The following is a 14,439-nucleotide window of genomic DNA, read 5'->3' on the forward strand; positions in this document are numbered from 1 at the left end:
CAAAAAGCACCACATGAAGGTCCTTCCCTTTTCTACTAGGTGGCTGTGCTACAATCCCAGAGTCTGACTTAGAGGAGCGAGCAATCGTACCGGGCTCCGCAGCAGTGATCTCCCATCACAAGCACACTGCAAAGCAGAAATCCAACCCTGGTAAGAAAAGAAAAATTACTTTGTTTTGCTCAGAAATGCATAGCTTGTCTTTTCAGAGTGTTTGCGGATCCGTTAAAAAAAAAAAAAATTACATATATTTCAGGATTTGTTAGCATAATTGTCAAATTTTCTGCTTCATAGCGCAATATATAGGATTCTGAATTTGTACAGTTACTTCAATTAAGAATCAGTAAATTGCAGAAATCGATCTTTGAGTTAAATAACTTCACAGTTGAGAAGTTTTGTGCCACATAATGCTTGAATGAGATTCTTTATGATTTTGTTCATAACCTTTTTGAGAGAGGCAAAATGAAACCGAGGTCATTTTGGTATAATAAAGGATTTTTTTTTTCTGCAGTATGGTGGTTAGACTTTATGCCAGCTGATTAAAACATAGTCATTACTTATCTTTTGTGGGAAGACTTCCTAGAATTTCAGAAAAATATTATTGGATATAATAAAATTATAATGGCTATAAAATATGCTGCATATGGTGATGACACATTTTCTGGAAAGACTTCATGCTGCCGGGAACTGTGATATAGTGTTAACATATTTTAAAAGCAGAACTGTAAAGTAAGGCATTGCAGTTTAATAAAGTGCCTGCTAAGCTCTCAGACTTAGACTACAGCAATTTCCCATGCTGTTCACTAAATCGTACCTTCTCTTTTTTCCTGTGATATTTGATTTTAAATGCATTTCGGTGTTAATCGTAAATCAGTTATGTTCAATAGAAGTGTCAGTTGAAGTCAAGTCAAGAAGAATAGTAAAAAACATGGGGGTTGCACATATCAATATTCAGAAATAGATTATTAGAATTTCCTCATGCATCTGCAGAAAACAATTATTTGTTTGTAGTGCATTCTTGCTTACCTGGCCAATTCTTGCACGTAGGTGCAAGATAGGCATGTTAATTGGAACACAGAGCTTAATGCAATAGCAGAGTTTACCTGAGCAATGGGAGAAAGATGCCTTCTGCAGCAAGGTATGAAGGCTGCTCTGAAAATAACACCTTCTGTTTTATTATGTTGGCCCACAAAACCAGAGGCAGGTGTTGGTGGTATGGGAATAGATGTTGAACCTACCCACCAATCTCCTGTTACGTGTTGTTGCTGTGTGAAAGGGGGGTGGACCAAAGAGGGTCTGATATGGAAGCACCTATGAAATAAGTGCCTGTCATTAATTTCTCCACGTGGAAAAAAAAAATTTGTACCCGTTGGCATTCATTGATGCTTGCTTGAATGTTTATGAAGACCAGTCAGTGGATGTGGGTGCTGTGTGAGTGGTGCATTTCAGCAGTGCTGGCAGCTACAGTGGGTGTTCAGTGGGTGACAGTGCACCAGTGTCACCCACTGAACACCCAGATTTTGACATGGATGTTATACAAACTCTTGTTCACAACTGGCAAAAATGCATGGCTAGTGGTGGTGACTGTGTTGAAAAACAGTGTTTTGTAGCTGAGAATTTACTCTGTGGAATAGTATTATTGTGCTCTTTGCTGTATTTCCATGATAGTAAATAGGAGGCATTACTTCCGCGTGATATTCAATAGAGTAATTGTCACAGTGTAATTTAAAACTCCAGAATCTGGTCACTAAAACAACCTGACGCATCCAATGAAGGCCTAGAGCTCTGACTTTTCCAGAGTGCTAATTAATTGCGGCCCACCTGGGCTTCAGGTCAGAAGAAGCTGTCTAAGTTGAAATGTGTATTGCTTAACCTTTGTCACATATACTGTCCTAGTAATGGAGAAGTATATCATCTGCATTGCATAGGAGGCAATCCTGATTTGAGGCAACTACACTAAAAAATCAGGAGCATAGGGCAGGCGTTCCCTCTTCTTTGTCTGATGCTCCATTTTTTTTCTGATCAAGCACGTGAGGCAGTAATTTAGAGGCTATTTCTGTGTTCTTCAGGAGATAGCATTCTGTGTTGAAATAACCTGATTGCTAAAAAAAAGTATCATGGAGGGAAAAGGGCAGAAATGTGTTAATGAACTCCAGAAACAGTGGCATGTTGACCTGTGTATCCTACTGTAGAACTTAGCCTGTGATTTAAATTAAAAAAAAAAAAAAGACTTGCATCACACAACTGGCTGTTGTTGCTTTGTAACTTTCTGTAAAAAGCAGAATGAAAATTTTGAAAGCTTTAAACAAGTCTTTAGGTTTACAGCCAGTGATTTTAATTCATTCACAGTAAGAATGACTGCCATCTGCCAGTTAGTGCTGCGATGTAGAGGGAACCTAAAATATTTGCCACTGAGCTGTCTGGAAATTCTAATTGCTACAAGTGTAAGAGCCAAGGGAGCTACTTAAACCATAAGGTAACACTAGGCATGAAATCACAGCATTGCAGTGTTTTTCTATACATGATATTTTTGGCCTGAGTTCTTGCTCAGACACTAGAGACTACAGCATGGTGAACATGCTTTGACCTCAAAGGATATTTGTTATCTTCTGTATGTATGACTTTTCATTTCATTTAGCTATGCTCAACCAGTAAGAGTAAGAGAGAAAGTAAAATAAAAATTCTTTTTCTTGGTAGGCCCTTATGGTGCCTTGAAGCTGAGAGAAGGAGAAGGGTACAGAACATGGGTGTAGTGAGGAGTGGCTGAGGGAACTGGCATTGTTTAGTCTGGAAAAGAGGAGGCTCAAGGGAGACTCCATCACTTTCTACAGCTACCTGAAACGAGGTTGTAGAGAGCTGGAGGTTGGCTTATTCTCCCAGGTAACTAGCGATAAATTGAGAGGAAATGGCCTCAAGTTGTGCTAGGGGAGGTTCAGGTTGGATATTAGGAAAATCTTCTCAGAAAGAGTGGTGATGCATTGGAGTGGGCTGCCCAGGGAGGTGTTGGAGTCACTGTCCCTGGAGGTATTCAAGAAATGTGTAAATGTGTTAGGAGTGCTTAGGGACATGGTTTAGTGGGCAATATTGTTGGTAGGTGAACAGTTGGACTAGATGACCTTGAAGGTCTTTTCCAACCTCTGTGATTCTGTGATTTGATACCATTGAGCAGGAAATAAGAAATCTCTCTAGCAATAGATTTGCATTCATAGATGAAGATGTAAATCAAAGGAATAAAATGAGTCCATCAAGTTGGAGTATTCCTATGAATTCTATAGGTCACTAGAGGACATATTGCTCAAGCTAGTAGACTACCATCCATCAGACTAGTGAGAAGTGTAGTTATGTACTTGCTCCATCTGGTGCTGGAGCAAATCTTAGCAGCACAGTTTTGTACAGGTTAAAATCTATTAACACTTAAACACAATAACACAATGTAGTGCAAGAGAGGAGTAGCACAGCTGCCTTGGTGGGAACACCTGTATTTCATCACAAGAAAAAAAGGTTGAACTCTGATTTCTCCCACTGATACGGTGTGCTAGATTACCACAAAACTGAAGCAGTTTTCAGTAGCAATAGAAAAGCAAAACAAAACAAAGTGTCTTATCTACTGAAAAGAAACGTAATGCTTGAATTGCAAATTGTCTCACCAGGAAGCATTGAGGTTACTCATAGAGAAAGTAACAAGAATGCTCTCCGAGGAGCTGCACTGGGACTTCCCAGCTTGTAGTTAAATAAAAAAGTGCTATTGAGGAGGTTGGAACACAGAGGAGAAATGTGCTAAAGAGGAAATGTCAAGAAGAAGAGGAATCCCAAATTCTGTACCAGACTGAGATCCCTTTCATTGTATTTACAGTATTACTGCTGTGATGACTGCTTGCATGGACAGTTTTTCAGTTAGCCTTGAGGTGGCTGACTCCATTAAAGCCAGCAAGCTACCTGTGGTAGAATGGCATTGATCCCTGGCAGCTAAACTTGCCAAAATTCTAAATAAATACCATTTGGTTTACATTGAATTGGACTACTGTTGCTAATAAATATCTGATCTTGCTGATCTCTTGCTATTGAGATGTGTGTGATGTACAGAGGTGGGTGGCAGTCACTGCGTTACATACTAGTATGCTCTTTGTGCATGTGAGAATTTTAAAGAACCTTTTGAATTCCATGAACAAATGTAGACCTAGGAAAGAGGTCACTACCTTAAGTGTGTTGTGTGAACTGTGCAAAGAACTCTAGAAACTAAGACCTGAAAGACCATACTGTGCTATGAGGGCATATGCCATAGGGTTGCATCCAACCACAGTTTTACAAGTTATCTCGTGCAAAATATTATATTAAGACTTTCCAGGGAGCTGCTAAATGTGTCAGTGAAACTTTAGCCTTAGTTGGAATAGCTACTTCGAACAGCAGAAAATGAAGTCTAATAGTCATCCTGCAAGTCCGTGCAAGGACAGAAAGAATGATTCTAGTCCAATCAGATTGTCTTTAGAGAAAGAATTAATGGTTGTATGGTATTTTCTTTTTTACTACTGAAGTAGTCCATGCTAATTTTTTTCACCTGATCCAAGTATGTTGTGATTCCATACTAAAAAATAAGGCGAAGTTCATAATGTTTGGAAATGAATGCAATTAGTGCAGTTTTATGAGTAGTTTCTTACCACAACTTTTGCTTTGAGTGACTACAGAAATGCTTCTGTGAACATTATCCATCCCAGTGAACGAAAATTAATTCCTCTTCCTGCTTACCCCCTCAAGTCCCTGGGTCTGTGTGAATTAGACTTGGAGGGTAACCTTAGCATGATAAATCTATTCATGTGAACATTGATCCTGATGTTTTGGTTTGAGTGAGAACAGAGTAGCATAGGTTTCATCTTAGACTACAGAAGTCTGGTAGAGAATTTGAATGTGATTTGAAGTTCTGAGCCCACTTTGAAGTCTCTGTTGCGACATCATTACTTTTTCCATGAGCTCACAGATACAATACCAATACAGATATGCTGACCTCTATTGCAAGTACAAATGCATGGAATGTAGACTGTCATACAGATACCATAGACTTCCTTTCTGTTTGTTGTCCTTTATCTGTTGTCTTCCACTTTCTTCTTTTCGAGTTTTGGTTTTCTTACTGGAGTTGAAGTCTGACTGAGGAATGAGTGGTTTGGTTTCAAGAAGATTTGTGTGTGTGTGTTCTAGAAGGTAACTGTTAAATAGAATTCTTAAGATCTCCGTTCTGAAGTTCTTAAATATTTCTGACAGAGAGCTGGAAATGTGGTTTGTAGGAAATAACTATAAAGAAGCTCTTGTACATGCTAACTTTCTAGATACTCTCTGTATTGTATATAATGAACAGCTTTAAAGTAACTTTTCTCTGAACAATTAAACTGTTAGATGATGTCAAATGAAATCAGCTTAACTGTATTTATCAGGATATATCTCTTAAAGTATGCACTTTAAATTCTTTATATGCTACTGCTGCATGCTAACTACAATGAAAGAATTGCCTAGGCTGTATTTTTTAACCTATATTCCTATTCAGTATTTTAGATATAAAAGGTCTCTTTGCTCTTACGTAAGTAAGGAGTTATATGCCAGTATATCATGAGTACCTCCAAGAAGCTGTTGGAAAACAAGGTGAAAAATTAGTGTGGATCAGAGAATGGTTGGGCTGAAAAATGCATCTTTGCCTTTGTTCATTTGTTTATTTATTTTTGGTGGACCAATAGTGCAGATCACTTTGCAATTGACTTAGAGTTGCTCAGGATTTTACAACACTGGGAGACAGATTTGTCAAGTTTCGTGTCGTGCAGCTGTAGGAATTTTCACAACATGTAAGACTTGATTTTCCTGGCAGAATTTTTTCAGCGTAAGCCAGTAAATCTATCTCATAAATGATCTATCTAAACAAAGAGAGTCTTAAAGATTTTAGGGAAATGTGTGCTTCGCTGTAATAAGTCAGAATAGCCATTGTGTCTTTTTGAGAGAGAAACAGAGATGATGGGCTGGTATTTACATTGATTAAGTACAAATATTTCAGAGAAGCTATTAGTCAGACCAAAGCTTTGGCATTTGCACTCACTACTGTTCCACCACTGTTTTTAGTTAAATTCTTTGTATTTTTGTGTCATGTAAATTTTTAGATTACTTGAATATTAAATTTCCAAGTTCTCATCTTGTATGATTAGATTTAGTTCATTTAGTCTCATAGTTAAATACTTATTGCATCTAAGACAAAAACAAAACAAAACACCCCAGCATTTATAGTTATACAGTGTAATGGAATTTAGCTGTCTAATTTGAAGAAACTGGATTATTACTTTAGATAAAATACGCAGACAGCTATACAGAAATGAATGCAAACCTGAGCTATAAACTCTAGTAAAATCACATTTGGAACCAAATTTTTAGAACATCCTCCAAAGTTGCACCCAGACGTAGAACAATCACACATCTTTTCCTACAAGCTTTACTGATTGTATTTTACATGTTATTTTATGTTACTTTGTCTGCAGAATTGCGTGATCATGTCCATGTTGATGTGGTGGGTGCAATCTAAGAGGATTTCACAACTTCAGCTTTACAATCAAAGGTTACTGTCCTTAATGTGCCTCGATAATTTCAGGAACCATTACATGATTCCAGCTCACAGAGATACTCAGTTACTACAACCTGATGTAAACAATTCTTCTTAGTAAAGCAAATTGAAACCATTTTTATTCGAGTTGTCTAATGACTCATTTAAATTTAGGTATGCACTTAATATTTTCTTGTGAATCATGATTGATATGAATACACAACTGTGTGGAACTGCAGTCTACAGAGTAAATTATCACAAAACAATGTAATGTAAGATGAAGTTTTGTGATAGTTTCATTTATTTGAGATTATAGAAAGAAATGTTCTGAAACATTTGGATTGGAGTTCAAGAGCTTTGGGATGTAAATTGTTGCCAACCAGCCATTGAGTCTTTTCATCTTTGTTTTGTACTTTTCTTATTATTATCTGTTACCTACACAAATGAGCAGAGAGACATCCTTGATTTTGTTTCAAAGAGTGTTTAAACATGCTGTAAAAAACTATAAAAAGTGGAGTTCTCTTAAAATTTCTATTTGCTTTAGATTGTACATACTTAAGTACAGAACTAATAACCACAGTGTTAAGGTATGAGTTGCCTAACTATTATTATTGCAGTTATTGAATTTACTATACTGGTAGTTGTTTGGATACTGATATTCTTGCCAATAATAGCAAACGTATTTTCAAATTATGTAGCCAAGCATTTAACTTTTTCAAGTTAGTCAGTAGTGGAGGACAGAAATCAATCCTAACAGTTTTTTACATCAGAATAAGTAGAAGAAAGATGTATAAATTAGGCTAAATATTATTTTAGAGAAATGTGCATGCTCTTTAGATTAGGATTTTGTACCTATAATGAGCTTTGAAAAACAGGCAGTTGAATGAATCATTCAGTGTCATTCTCAGTGCAGATTTCTCAGCACTCCATGGCCATAGTTTTGAACCAGTATTGTCTGAAACTTGGCTACTCTATTTACGTGACAAAAAAAGTAGTTAGAACAGGTCTGACTACAGGTGTGGCTTTTGGAAATCACTGAAGGACCGACTAGTGGGATTCATCTCAAGTCAGAAGGAGTTGCTGTGTCTCTGACGGTCTGTGTCAGTTTTGAGCATTTTAAAATTTGAGTTGCATGGCCTTGTTTTGTCCTTGAGCTAATGCAGAGTCAAGTCTGTTCTTGAATCACAAACAAATCTGGCTTAAAGTGCTGAGATCTGTGACAGCTACAGCCCCTTCAAGACAGCCTTATTAGAAGTCCACTTACTCATTTCCCACTTACTGTAGTACTGTGAGACTGTATTCTTGTCATTTCTGTACAGACATTGTTATCTAAAATGGATTCCAGGAGCCTGCAGCTGGCCCTACCTAATACTTTAAAATTGCTAAGCTAATTGTTTCCACAAGAAAAGGTGCAAAGAAAATCCATGGGCTACAAAAAGCCTATTTTTCTGGAGAGAGTTGAAGAGATTTATGGAGGTTTTCTTTTCCACAGAGTCTGTTTTTCTAAAGAGCAGTACAGCTTAAGAGATTAATGTGAGAATTCCTTCATTAAGTCAATACCAACTGAGTGCAATTTCTCCTTTAGTAGGAACTTGTATATACATCACCTGTGAAATGTAGTGTTACACATGAGAAACTAGCAAGTCTTATTTGTATTCTACTATTTGTAGCTTTGACTATGAGGGCTGCTATGAAAGCAATGCCTCCTGTTTACTATGTCTGTCCAGTGTGTCAGAGATGGATGTTGGTGGTACGGCAGTAGTGGCTGAGCCTTCCCTCCAATATTCTATTGCACGTTGTTGCTGTGTGACAGATGGCAGCATAGGGGCAGTCTGACAAAATGGCATCAGACATGGAAGTGTGTATGAAGCAAAGATGTGCCGTTGAATTTCTGCACGTTGGAAAAAATGGCACCCGTTGACATTCATTGACACTTGCAGAACTTTTATGGAGACCAAACTGTGGGTGAGAGCACAGTGAGGTGGTGGGTGGTGTGTTTCAATAGTGGCAACAGTGGCAGAGGTTTACATCCATTGCTGCAGGTTTTTCTGAGCGTGGCATGCAGGCTTTTGTTCATCATTGGCAAAAATGCATAGCCAGTGGTATTGACCGTGTCAAAAAACAGTGGCTTTTAGCCAAGTGTTTGCTCTATGAAGTAGTGTTATTGTGCTCTTTGTATCTTAGTTTTCATGGAAATAAATAGGAGGCATTATTTTCAGAGCAGCTTATATACATTCGGTCTTCAGATTCCTGCAATGCCTTTGATCTGGTTAAAAGAATCTTGAAGTCTCTATTAAACTGTTACCTATAATGTGTATAATATAAATGTGTATAAATGTGTGTGATGTGTATAATCAAAATATGAAGCCAGTCATTTCCCAATTGACGTTTGCGTCTCCTATACTTTCTTGATAGGCTTTGAGAAACATAAAAACATCCAAGCTGTTGTGGTTTTTAATGAGGTATTATTTAAAAGGTAAACAATAAAAGGATAGAGAAACATTATTCAAATGCCCACTTAGTATTCCTGGCCAAGAAGGATTTTGTGACTGCCAGGAATTTTTATTAAATTTGGGTCATTTGTTCATGGCCCTGGAAAACAATGTTGGCAGGCATAAGAGAATGCAGACTTCTTGCTTCCACCATCCATCTTCATATAAAAGAGGTGATTGAAAAGATGTTCAATAGCATAAAACAAAACCAAATACTCCACTTTAAGACTCGTGTGCTTCTGAAAAGCTCTACTGGAAGTTTGAGGAAATCCTGAAAATTCACTGGGCTCTCTAAGGATTTGTTTGCCTGATATGGAAACTTGGGGTTGGAGTTGTATAGTTTATGTTATCTATCTATCTATCTATATATATATATCAGACTACACAATAAACATTACTTCTATCCATAAGCTTTGGATTTCACTGCCTTTCTCAGAATTTTGAAGTTAGTACTAACATAATGATTTCACATGTGAGTATTAGTTAAATGCAGAACGAGCCTGTAAAATGGTTTTCCAGGTCTTTTTTTCCAGGTTACACAAAATGCCAAGACTCAATCTGTAGCTTGTCAACATTGGCTACCAAAGGGAGATTAGGTCTAGGTCTTTAGGAACTTTTGCTGGAAAAAAAGGCATTGTGGATGAATTAGCGGTTATTTTCCAAAGTATCTTCTAATAGAAGTAATGTTGGTGTCTCCATGCCCCTTTCTCCCCTCTCAATTCCAAAAGGCAGCCATCCACATTATGAGATAATGGCTTAAATTTTCTTTAGAAAAAGAAAAAAGACTGTTTTTGAGATACAAGATTGCATGAAGTCACCTGAAACTGCTATTATCAGTTCTCCCCCAGGGCTGACTTTGCAACCACTTTTAAAATAAGAGTTTTGAATGGAAACACTGAATCTTCTAAAGAAATACTGGCATGTCTGAAATGAGGGAGCACATTCCCACATGCTCTTTGTTGGAGATAGTTACTGGAATTGCTAAGAGATTTTTTATGTCATTTTGTGAAAATTATCGGTGCCATTATATCCCACTTAGATCATAGAATCACCAAGGTTGGAGAAAACCTTCAAGGTCATCTAGTCCAACTGTCCACCTACTGCCAATGTTGCCCACTAAACCATGTCCCTTGACACGACATCTAAACATTTCTTGAACACCTCCAGGGACAGTGACACCATCATTCCCAGGGCAGCCCACTCCAATGCATCACCACTCTTTCTGAGAAGATTTTCCTAATATCCAACCTGAACCTCCCCTAGCACAACTTGAGGCCATTCCTTCTCATCCTGTTGCTAGTTACCTGGGAGAAGAGGCTGACCCCCACCTCTCCACAACCTCCTTTCAGGTAGTTGTAAGAGAACGTCCTCTGAGCCTTTTCTTCTCTAGACTAAACAATGCCAGTTCCCTCAGCTGCTCCTCATAAAAATTGTGCTCCAGTCCCCTAACCAGCTCTATTACCCTACTCTGGACATGGCCCAGGGCCTTGATGTCTTTCTTGTAGTGAGGGGCCCAAAACTGAACACAGTACTCAAGATGCAGCCTTACCAGAGGTTGGTCTTCTGGGACCTCTCCAGTTGACTAGGATCACTCATAGATAGTAGAAAGTGGTTTGGCAATCACCTCCACCAGTGACCTCAGCGCTCTGGGATGGATCCCACTGGCCCCGTGGACTTATGACAGTCCAAGTGGAATAGTAGGACTCTGTTTCCACCTGAATCGTGGGTGGTTTATTCTGCTTCCCATCCCAGACTTCAAGGTCAGGAGTTAGAGTACCCCAAGGATAATTGGTCTGACTTTTAAAAACAGATGACAAGAAGGCCTTGAGAACCTCAACCTTTTCCTTATTCTCAGTGGTCACATTCCCCACCATGTTCAGTAGAGGATGGAGGTTCTCCTTAGTCCTCCTCTTACTGTTGATCTGTTTGTAGAAATTTCTTTTTTTGTTGTGGCCAAGTTGAGTTCAAGCAGGACTTTTGCTTTCCTAATTTTCTCCCTGCATATCCCAGCAACTTCTTTGTACTCTCTCCAAGTTGCCCATCCCTTCTACCAAAGGAGATGGACTCTCTTTCTCCTGGACTCTTGGTGAAAGTTCTCTGTTCATCCACGCTGGTCTCCTTCCCCCCTGGCTCATCTTACAGCACAGACTATTTGCCTTCCTGGTCCCCTTTACCCTTCAGAACAGATTCCCAAGGGATTTTCCCTACTACTGTCCTGAATAGTTCAAAGTCTGCCTGCTGGGAGTCCAGAGTAGCAGTTTTGCTGATTTGCCTCGCTCCTGACTTCACCAAGAATAGAGAGCTCTACCATTTCCTGGTCATTCCGTCCAAAACATCTTGACCTCCATATTTTCCACCAGTTCTTCTGTTTGTGAACAGCAGGTCTAGCGGGGCACTTCCCTGGTAGTTTCTCTTACCAACTGCATCAGGAATTTGTCTTCCACACATTCTACCAATTGTACAGATTCTTCCAGCTACTTGTAGAATGCCTCATCTATCTCTTCATCCTGGTTAGGCAGTCTGTAACAGACCCCCTGTTAGGACGTCAGCCCTGTTGGCCCTCCTACTGGTCCTTACCCATAGAGGCTAGACTTTATCATTTCCAACCTTAAGCTCAATAACATCAAAACACTCTCTAACACAGGGAGCCACAACATTACCCTTCCTTTCTTGCCTATCCCTTCTAAAGAGCTTATAGCCATCCATTGCAACATTTCAGTCATGGGAGCAATCCCACCATGTTTCAGTAATGGCAGTTAAGTCATAGTTTGCCCGCTGTGCAGTGGCTTCCCTTTACTCCTCTTTTTTGCCCATGCTGCATGCATTGGTGTAGATGCTCTTCAGCTGAGCCATTTGCCTCAATCCCAGCGTTGTTCCCCAAGGATCATCTCTAATGGTCTGGTTTTATCCACTTCTCCCTTCATACCTAGTTTAAAGCCCTTTCAATGACTCCTACCAACTCCTGGGCTAAAATCCGTTTCTCCCTTTGTGATGGGTGAGACCCATCAGTAGCCACCAGGCCAGGCATCAGGTAAATCATCCCATGGTCTAGCCATGTATTTATCAGATGGCTTTTCCTGGTCCTCTCAGTGTTCCTCGCTGTCATTGAAGGGATAGAGGAAAAGATCACTTGTACACCTGCCCCATGAACTAACCACCCCAATCCTCTCAAGTCATTTTGATAGCCTTCCGGCTTCACTCAGTGACTTCACTGCTGCTGGCCCAAGCTATCAGTATAGGGTAATAATCAGAGGGTTGAACCAGGCTGGGAATTTTTTAGTAATGTCCCTAACCAGGGCCCCAGGTAGGCAGCATAATTCCTTATGGGAAGGCTCTGGACAATGTATCAGGCCTTCTGTTATCCTCAGAAAGGAGTCGCCTATGATAATTACCCTTCTTTCCTTTTTGGTGGAGGCAGTCTTGAGGCATGAAGTTGACCACCTCACCCTAGACAACCTCGTGGGTGAACTTTCCGCTGCATGCTCATTTACTCATCCCTTGAGATCCAGAACCTTAAACTTACTGTTTATGGGCTTTATGGATCCAGAACCTTAAACTTTACATTTATGGGCACCTGGGGAATCAAGGTAGATAGGGAGGGAGCTTGCCCACAATAGTGATCTGAGACCTGTTTTTATTCCTTCCCATCTCTTAAGTCCCCTCTCTTTGCCTGATGGTAACAGGGCAGGGGCTCCACCACTCTTTGGGATGTATCACCTTTCTCTCAGGCATACTGGGGAGTTACTCCACCAGTCTATCTCCTGCTCACACTTCCTAATGCCCCTTAATCTCTGCCTCCTCCTTGAGCTCTGCCATCAGGCTGTGCAGATCTTCCACCTGCTCACACCTCACACAGGTGATATCCATGCCACCCTCCAGCAGCAGCAGCAATGGGCTCAAGTACTCCCTGCAGCCAGGGAACTAAACAGCTACAATTCTGGGCAGGCATTCTGTCAGGGTATCCACATTCCTTTTGGCAAGAGCATTCTCCTGAGTGGAGACCGTGGCTAGATTTGTATTTTGGGAGGCAACTGAGCCAGACCTATGGGGAGAGGTAGTCCACCCTCCCTGCTCAAACTTGGAGTATTGCTGGATTTTTATGATTCATCATCAAGGCACAGACACTGGTGCTAATACATAGGATGTACAATGCCAGAGTGTATTATCCTAGTTAAGCAATACTGTGGATAATACAGAAACATTTCCAGAGTTGATATCAACTTTTTTTTTCTCTTGATTATTGGAGTAAAGTTTTCCAAATGTTGCTGCGCCAGTAAGGTACTGCAGCTCAGAGCTGTTATAAAAGCAATTAAATTACTGTAATTATACAGATTGGTGATACTGTGGTGCTAAGGTTGACGAATCTCAGAAGAGGCTTAAACCACAAATCTTGATAGTCTATTATTGCTCAGTGTTGCACATCAACTCTTAAGCCAGGAAATGTTCTCAATTTGATACGATGGAGCAGTAAACATTTCAGTAGTTCTGGCTGTAGCTCTTAAAACCGGTCACTTAAGATTTTTATCATTCATTTTATGATCTGTATGTGGTAGTGAAAGAATCCTAGAATCATAGAATGGCCTGGGTTGAAAAGGACCACAATGATCATCTAGTTTCAACCCCCTGCTATGTGCAGGGTCGCCAACCAGTCCACCAAAACAGGGCTTGTGCTTTTTTATGCCATTCAGAATGTTTATACGTGAAAGACTAAGATGGACAAACAAGAACAGCACATTTCTATGTTCATATAGAAGTTGTTTCTTCCGCAGTTCTTTTTAATGTTGATGAGACAGGCCCACAGTGTGAACATATGCCTAATCCAAAAATAATCACATTCTGTTTTTAATAGAAAGATCTTCTGTGGGGCCTTTGTCCCAGGGTGCTGTCAAAGCTCTCATGATTGCTGGCTTCTCACAAACTCCTTGGTTATTGATTTGTAGGTTATCACCTGCATGTATGAGATGCAATACATGTGACCACGTTGTCCTCAAAGCATGAATGTGTCCCGTATTTCAAACTTCACTGGAGAATTCTAAAGGAAGCAGTTTATAAGTCAGTAAATTAGACTATAGTAATGCAGGTTGTCTGACCCTTTCTGGTTGTAGCACACATCTGTTACAATAACAGTATTAAAAAGACTAGGTTTTAATAACAAATGCAAGTTCACTGTAATCCAAGAAAAGATGGGGGAGAGTGATTGGATGACTTTCTTAAAGAATAGCAGCATATCTTGGGACAAAACATTTTATTTTAGGGTATATGGCATTATATTCCACAAAATGCCCAAGCAGCAGCAAAATATAAGCCTTTATTAAAATATTAAAATCAACAGTTCCAGCAGTGCATTATTTATTCCTTATCCTGTGGAAGTCCAATTCTTGT

The 14,439-nt window shown here is 39.6% G+C and overlaps 1 protein-coding gene across 11 annotated transcripts in view; it reads left to right on the top strand.

Annotated features, from left to right (window-relative positions):
- BBS9 (Bardet-Biedl syndrome 9) overlaps positions 1–14,439 on the top strand; it is a 279,729-nt gene that overhangs the window by 164,906 nt on the left and 100,384 nt on the right. For 10 of the 11 annotated variants that reach the window (XR_016467632.1, XR_016467633.1, XM_090142279.1 and 7 more), the window contains one exon: positions 40–150. Coding sequence is in view for 9 of the 11 variants with exons in the window: in XM_090142279.1 (XP_089998405.1) it covers positions 40–150 (111 nt within the window). In the remaining 2 variants the exon portion in view is untranslated. Of the gene's footprint in view, positions 1–39; positions 151–6,503; positions 6,744–14,439 lie in introns of those variants that run through there. The other variant, XM_090142278.1, reaches the window with a different exon arrangement.

The sequence above is a fragment of the Phasianus colchicus genome, chromosome 6 (genome assembly GCF_987193195.1).
Source record: "Phasianus colchicus chromosome 6, bPhaCol1.hap1.1, whole genome shotgun sequence".
Lineage (NCBI taxonomy): Eukaryota > Metazoa > Chordata > Aves > Galliformes > Phasianidae > Phasianus > Phasianus colchicus.